Source organism: Dicentrarchus labrax, unplaced genomic scaffold (assembly GCF_905237075.1).
Source record: "Dicentrarchus labrax unplaced genomic scaffold, dlabrax2021, whole genome shotgun sequence".
Classification (NCBI taxonomy): Eukaryota; Metazoa; Chordata; class Actinopteri; family Moronidae; genus Dicentrarchus; species Dicentrarchus labrax.
Window position 1 is genome coordinate 10,708,810 of NW_026136705.1, and position 8,176 is coordinate 10,716,985.

At 42.7% G+C, this 8,176-nt stretch overlaps 1 protein-coding gene across 2 annotated transcripts; it reads left to right on the plus strand.

The window, feature by feature from the left end:
• Positions 1 to 226: 226 nt before the first annotated feature.
• hspb1 (heat shock protein, alpha-crystallin-related, 1) lies at positions 227 to 4,681 on the plus strand. 2 transcript variants are annotated; one of them, XM_051400343.1, is made up of 4 exons: positions 227 to 716; positions 3,121 to 3,184; positions 3,848 to 4,027; positions 4,064 to 4,681. In XM_051400343.1, exons 1-3 carry the CDS (start codon positions 326 to 328, stop codon positions 4,002 to 4,004), a joined length of 612 nt encoding a protein of 203 aa, XP_051256303.1. In that variant the 5' UTR covers positions 227 to 325; the 3' UTR covers positions 4,005 to 4,027; positions 4,064 to 4,681. The 2 variants fall into 2 exon arrangements, with proteins under 2 accessions (XP_051256303.1, XP_051256302.1); XM_051400342.1 differs by having other exon boundaries at positions 228 to 716; positions 3,848 to 4,681.
• Positions 4,682 to 8,176: the final 3,495 nt, after the last annotated feature.

Consider the following 8,176-nt stretch of genomic DNA (forward strand, 5'->3'; position numbering starts at 1 on the left):
TGTGTGAGGGGTGGAATACACACGGCAGGAGGGAGGCAAGTTTAACAGAGCACTGGGCAGCTGCTGGGGAGGGCCTTCCTGTTGGATTCCATTCGAGTGCTAAGTCTGCCACAAATAGATAGTCTAGTACTTTCCACAAACACGTTGGGGGAGTGATTTGGGGGGGCTTGAGTCAGAAGGGAGGGCTCTGTTGACAGGGGCGGTGTCAGTGTGTATAAAAGTTCACAGCTGAGAGGCAGAGAGCACTTTTGGAAAGCATTTTCAGAGAGGCCAAAGGGCTCTTCGTCTGCAGCGACACTCCTCTGCCACCTTACACACCACAGCCATGACTGAGAGACGTATTCCTTTCACCCTGCTCCGCACCCCGAGCTGGGATCCATTCCGTGACTGGCACCAGAACAGCCGCATCTTCGACCAGGCCTTTGGAATGCCTGCCATGCCCGAGGAGTTTGCCACATTCCCCAGCACCCACTGGCCGGGCTACCTGCGGCCCCCCGTCCTGGCTCCGGACATGGGCGTCATGATGCCCCACACCCCCATGATGTACCCAGGCGCCTTGATGGCCCAGCAGGCTCGTGCCCTGTCCCGCCAGGTGAGCAGCGGCATGTCAGAGATCAAGCAGACCCAAGACACCTGGAAGGTGTCCCTGGATGTCAACCATTTCTCACCTGAGGAGCTGGTGGTGAAGACCAAGGACGGTGTGGTGGAGATCACTGGTGAGCACCAATTTCTACTTCACTGATACACTGTACTGTACTGAGGCAAGGAGCGCAGTATTTTCATAACCTCTGAGACTGAGGTAAAGGTAATTTCCTGTCAGGAAGACTGGTTGCCTTTGATCAGACTCACTCAATCTAACAACAAAGTAATAACACCTAAAACTGTGCTTATATACAGGACGGATGCAATGTCAGGTAGAATGTCTCTCTTTAGGTCTGTCTCTTCCCTGTATAAGACAAACTGCTACAGTACTGAACAAAAAGACAAAAAGGCAGGAAACCTTTCTGCTGGCTCAAGCAAGGCAGATGCATTGCTGCAGAGTTACATAATATCTTGAGACAATATAGTGATACACTGGAGGGCGGGGGCTTTTGGCTGCACGCCTGCTAGATGCAAAACAACACACAGTTCAACATGTGGGAGCTGACTTTTACAGCAGCTCACAGATGAACACAGAGCAGAAACTGTTTTATTCACTTTTTGCTGTGAAATGTTTTCATTGTACGTCTGTGCTTGTGAAGGACCAAAGCAAAATGCGCTAACCTGAAGAAATGTGTGTGGAATGGATCACACAATAGCTTAGCCCTCTGAGGCCTTGAGCAACCTTTTCTCTGTCTGCCATTTCACAAAGAATCCCACTCTTAGAGTAGGGGTTTAACCGTGACGTATCCAGTGTGTCTGCTACTTTAAAAGGACTGCTGGATCTTGTCCAGGACCATGGTCCAGGATCTGATTATGAGCAATATCTCCATGCTGAGAGACTGACTTACTGTCAGGAGCAACAAAGATAAACAAAGCACGGGATTGAGTCCAAGTGGAATTTGCCACCTCATGTTTCTCATATGTCACCAAAGAACAGGGATATGTTTAAAGATGATATCATCGGCTTTAGTCCAACCTCTTTATACAGTAGCCCTCTCCTCAGTCCTTTCCATGAACTGAAGACCCTCCATGTGGTAGCTGAAGAAATGCCTGCTTGGCCCAGCCACACTCAGTGTCGTCCTGTTGAAAAAGGGGACAGCTCCCTGAGGACAACGACCTTCATCAGCCCGTTGTCAAAACAAACATATTCATATTTAAAGCCATAATGAAGGGCAATGTTTCAGTACACAGCCAGGCATCTAATTAGTGCCAGTGAGAGACTGACAGGACTGGTGAGGATCTTCAGTGCCTGGTATGGCTGTTGATACATGGGTAGGGGCTGTAAAAGATAAAAATACCAGAAGCCAAAGCCTCCACAAACACAATATAGCACAGGGATTGTACTGTTTGTGCGTGTTACTAACACACATACAGTGTAGTATTAGATAAATGTAATGACTGTCGGGGAGATTTAGATGAGAAAAATAACACCAGGAGAAGGTTACTTTAACAAAGACAGTGAACTGGGGAAAACAGCTAGCCTGGCTCTCTCCAAAGCAGGAATATAAGTTTTATAGGTGCTGGTAGACGGATGATGTTGCTTTCAGTATCCTTTGTGCCAAGCTTAATGGCTGCTGCTTCATATTTAGCATACAGACTCGAGAGTGGTATCAATCTTCTCATCTGACTCTCAGCAAGAAAGCAAATGTCGAAGTTTCTCAATTGCAATGACGACCTGGCCAGGAAAGCACCGGCAGGAGCCAAATCAGCATAGCAGCACAGGTGTAATTAATTAAATGAATCATGGCTGCATTCTGTTTAGGTGTACCAGTTCCAGTGTCCTGATAGTGTACATCAATTGCAGTGGCTTTTTGTCGCATTCTTGAAATGAACCATAATAAATGATTATGCACTTTTACTGCCACGGAAATAAAATAAAAACACCCATTGAACATGAATTGAAAATACTGAAAGAGCAAACTGAAAACAGATAATAATGCTTATAAGGTATAAACATTCACACATGCATTTCAGTGTATATGTGCATGATGTAGGCAATATTTGCATTAAGTTTATGAACTGTGGGTGATAAGTTGTATAAAATGATGGATTTCATTCTGCCTGAAACAGGTTCTCTCATCTGTTCCACTCATCTGTTGCAATGGTTCCCTCTACCATTGCTGTGTTCCTCGAACAGCTTCCTTACCATTCATAGACCTTTTTCACAGCAGCCATTATGACATGAAATAGTAAACACAGGTGATACTCATTAAGGTTCCATTCCATTCAGGTCAAACAGAGTCAGGGTGCTGCTATTGTGCACATTGGCTCACTGGAAAGGCTCTGCTACACTAAATGGAACGGAACCTTAATATAGTATAGTATTGTTTTCCTTTCACTGTACATTTTACTATTATTATTTACTTCTTGCTGAGTTGGTGCATCACAATACATTCTTCTAGTTATAACTTCTTCAAGTGAATGTATCTTTCAGATCAGTGCCGCATTAAGATAAATCTATGTCGTCTGTGTCCTTAGGCAAGCATGAGGAGAGGAAGGACGAGCACGGTTTTGTGTCCAGAACCTTCACCAGGAAATACACGTAAGTAGCTTGATGTTTTAAAGTTCATTAATCATCAAACAATAAGCTTGTAGAATACAATTTTACCACAAGTAGTTTTGTTCTCAAACACTTTTTACAAGTATGCGGCCCAGCTGATGTAAGGAAGCTACTGGCCATGTAATATGACAACAGCTCACTTCAAACCTAACAGAGTTCTTATTAAAAATGGTTTGTTGCGGCTGTTTGATGGCGGCTTTGCAGTGAATTTTCATGGAGGAAATGCATTTCTCTGGCTGCCTTCAGATTCTTGTGATTCTCTTAATGTGGCTTTTCTGCTGTGAGTCTCTTTAGTTTTGGGTTGGCCCGGCCTGTAGAGGGCTGGCTGCGGCTGATAGCTGAATTTCATGCTCTGAAAAGCAGCAGCAGCAGCCTCCACCTCCTGGCATTCATCCCTCCTCTGTCTGAGTTTTCAGCTTCATAGGGCTCTGCTGCCATCCAGGGGCCACACTATACACTGAAGAGACAAACTGAGCTGGTCTTGGATCTGATTTTATCCCATCAAGGGTGACTCAGCCATACCTGTATTAGACAATCTTTGTTTAAGTAGTGGCAGTGATGTTTTTTTCCTCAACACTGGAGCTCTTTGGAAATGTTCTGGAGTGGTTTCTTGGACTAATTGTGTTTTAACCCCCTCCCCCCCAGCCTCCCCTCTACAGCTAACATTGAGAAGGTCACCTCCTCCCTGTCTCCTGAGGGCTTGCTGACCGTGGAGGCTCCTTTGATCGTACCGGCCATTCAGTCCTCAGAGACCACAATACCTGTCAACGTGGACAACAAAGATGGTGTGGTGAAGAAGTAGGAAGAGCAGCAGCAGTGTCTCCAACACACACACACACACACACACACACACACACACACACACACACACACACACACACACACATACATACATTCAAATAAGCACTTTATTTCTACAACATGCTTCTAGAAAGGTGAGGAGGCAGTTTATCGCTCTTCCTAAAGCAGGGATTGCCCTTGCTCTTCATCTCTGGTAATGAGCCAACCCCAGCTGAGTGCACTGTGTAAACACATCTGCACCAGTGCCATATGCCTGCTCTTTCTGCTGTAATTACACTCCTCATCTGAATGTGGGAAAGCTCAGCTTAGCCCCGCTCACAGCTTTCTTTTCTCTCTCTCTCTCTCTCTCTCTCTCTCTCTCTCTCTCTCTCTGTGTGTGTGTGTGTCTCTCCCTCACACATACACCTTTCTCATTTCTGTTGAGTAAATCCCTTTCGTGCCGCCTCTACAGGCACACTAAAGACAACAGTTAAGTGGACTGTAATAGCAGTGATCTTGTAAAGTAAAGAACCGGGGTCCCTGGAGAGCAGGCACACCACCGCTCTAAGTGCAGAACAATGGCTGGTAGCGATCACTGTGGTCCCCCTGGACTGGCATTAGACTGGTTTTATCTGCAGTTGCTGCTTTGGGAACAAACTGTTCAGTCCTACAAACACAGAATAAAGAACAGATAACAAATTGAGTCTCTTCTTTTTTAAAGTTTATTTGCATGCTGGTGACATGACATCAAAGGTTTTCCTCTTTATGGAAGTGGCGTCCTAAAGCAGCCACTGTGACCGATGTGTGTCTCGAAACAGGAAGTTAATAACTGAATGTTAAGCTTCTTAATGTTGTGGTAAAAATGCTCAATTATTCCAAAGATGGTCATCCAAGCAGAAGAGAGCAAGTGAAACATGTCAGCCCCCGTGACTCCATGCAGGCAGCCTACATCAGATCCTGTTGCCTTTTTTGTAATTTGACGTTTAAGTATAGCACCCCCATCAGGCTGTCTGATGCCTACACAGTCCCATAATGCACCAGGTTTAATTAAAATTGTAACAACAGTGTCTGAAACATTAAACATTGTGTTGTTTGATCATAACCTCCCCACCAGGATCTCATAATATTATATAAAATTCTGCTTTTATAAATTAATCCTAATCATGTGACCTTCAGCAGACAGGACTCGTGTAGAGGGGATGTAAGGTCATCCTGACACCAACACGGCCCCTGATGTGTGGACTACTGGGCTGGGTCTGTACTTTATGAAGTGGAGAAAAACTGATAAGGCAGTTGGCATAATACGAGACGGGTGTCATATGTAGAGAGAAATGGGGCCATTTCTGCTGTATATGTGCATTGAAATGTGTCATAATGCCTAAAATTGCATAATGCCATCATATAGAATGTCTCTGTGAATTATTCATGCCCACATAGATACATAATTGATGGGGATGTGCTCTCTACTCTTGACTGAACCATTTGGCTTTTGACAGTGTCATTAAAACAACCAGGGACCAGGCATGGATAGTAGAGGTGCAATGAAATTACTATAGAATCTGCTGCCAAAAGGTATGTCTGTGAGTGTGTTAGTACAACCACAAATGATTGTATCACTGATTCATCTATTGATACCTCTCAGCCCCGTTATTGGCTTTGTTATATAATCAGTTGTCTGCCGTTCCACCGCTGTGGTCCAGTCTGTAATATCTCAGTAACAGTTGGATGGATTGACATAGAGGCTTGTACAGACATTGTAGGTGCACAGAGGATGAATCCTACAGACTTTGGTGATCCTCTGACTTTTCCTCTTGCACCACCATGAGGTTGACATTTTTGTGACATTTGTGTTAACATGCTGATGTTAGCATTTAGCTCTAAACACCACTGTGCTTTGTACAGCCTCATAGAGCTGTATGGCCACAGACCCTCAGTCTTGTGGAATAATCAATAATATTTTAGTCTCTAAAATGTAATAATGTAATGCTCTTTTGTTTCAATGACAAGCAAAAACCTCAAAGTTAAAGGTGCAATGTGTAACAATTGTTCATATTCATGATTTGCTCTTATTTTGTTAGGACCCACTGATTTCTGGGATTCACCAATGTTTTCTTATTTTTGCTCTTCTCTTAGGTAAGAGAACATTTTGAGTGGTCGAGAGCACTCTTACCAAGATAAGAACAAAACCACCTTGTTTTCACAGTACACAGTGTTTGTCCAATGCAGGGAAACATACATTTTAAATTTGATGAACATCAAAAATGCATGAATATAATATAATAGATTGTATGTTTTAGAGTAATTATAGTGATTGGATTATTACATTTGAGGGCCAAAAAAATACTATTGCTCCACTGATCCCTATTCAGCTTCATATATATTATCAATATATCAACATCTTATTGATATCTTATATTTTACTTACACTCTGTATTGAGTTATTTTAATTCCTTGGTGTGTCTATTTCTTTATTGATATTTCATATTCTATATATATTATATTCTCTCTATATATATACATATATAATTTAAGATCAAAAGGGATTTACCATTCAGCACACCTGAGTAAGAGCAGATTAGGGTGGTTAAGAATGTTTGGTGCATCTCGAGTTGATTTCTCTTATAATTTCTCTTAACAGAAAATGATGAGAATATATAAAATAAATTGAAGAGAATGTTTCTAAATGAGCCCATCTGCTATAATATATACATACATACATACATACATAAATACATACATACATACATACATACATACATACATACATACATACATACATATGGCTTTTATATGAATTGCGAATGGCTTTAAGGAAATATTATGACTGGTTCAGTTATGAATGTACAATATCTGCTATTTTCTACTTCCACACTGAAGCATGGCTGACACTCCACAGGAACTCTGGTTTTTCTCACTGCTGTCATGCTTAAACAAGAGTTACATAACTCAAAATGGTATGAGCAAGGAGTCCTTATAGGCCCTTTCATTAGATATCTGTGTGATTTTATCAGACACTTGAGAAAACAGATCTGGAGTTGTGTGCCAATCTGAAATGTGTAAATCCTGCAGTAATGTGTCTGAACACTGTTGTTTCAACAGTAAATTAAAAACATGTTTATTTGTGTTATCAAAGGGGAGACACTCGAGACCATTAAAAATAATGTGTCCTGCATGGATTTCCATAACATCCTGCTCACTCACTGTCATATAGTTAAGGTGTATACAGAACATAAAGGTAGACAAACACATGGTCAGGATATAAGTGGTGGAACTAGGCCAGGGACAGCCGCTCAGCAAACCATATCAGCTGAGGGCCCTGTTGCAATCAATACACTGTACAGCTGCACATATGAAGCTAATCCTATGTGAGTTTTTGTTAATGCTCAGCTCCCTCCAGTTAATCGCAGTCAATACAGGATAAAATGAAAGATGTGGCAACACGACTGGTGACGTTCTGACTGGCTGGTGGTTTTCATCACTTTTCTTCCTCCCTGTCAACTTCCAGTCATTCATGTCGCGTGCCAGCCCACTAATGCACATACTAAGTCTACTCTTGACTCCAAAGCTGCAGGGGAGATCTATTTATAGAGCGCTCTGCTATGCACTGAGCCTCTAGCATGTTGTATAGTTACACAGGGTAGGTAGCGGATGTGAACTGGTGCTTTTTCCCCCTATGGTCCCAGACCTGTAGTGACTAATGGGCTGCGTATCAGCCATCATTAGCTTCATCTCAGACATTTCTACATTTGACTGTATAATACGCACAAAAATATAGTGTGTGAGTGTGCGTAGTGAGTGTGTGAGCTTCTGTCAAACAGATGTGTTTCTTAGTGCCTGAAATGGGCCGGTACTCAGCGTTACTGAGTACCAGCACTTCTCATTCTTGCCCATATAGTACCCTTTCTTAATTGTGGTTACCGCCACCACTGGTGAGCATGGCTGTACCCACCACCGAGGTCCGGACCACAGTATTACTGTGTATCTGTGTAAACACATAGCCAGTCCTTGTTAAAATGGATTAAAATGGCAAAAGATTTATGGTTATGTTCTGTTAAGGGTCAGGGTTGTGCTGAATTAGGGTAGTGGCCCCTTTTTTGGTCCAATTCAGGCACTTGTGTTTTTACTGCATGTATGCAGTGCCGTATGTATTCAGTATTTGTATCTGCCACGCAGTGAGCTCATGGAAGCCAAGCA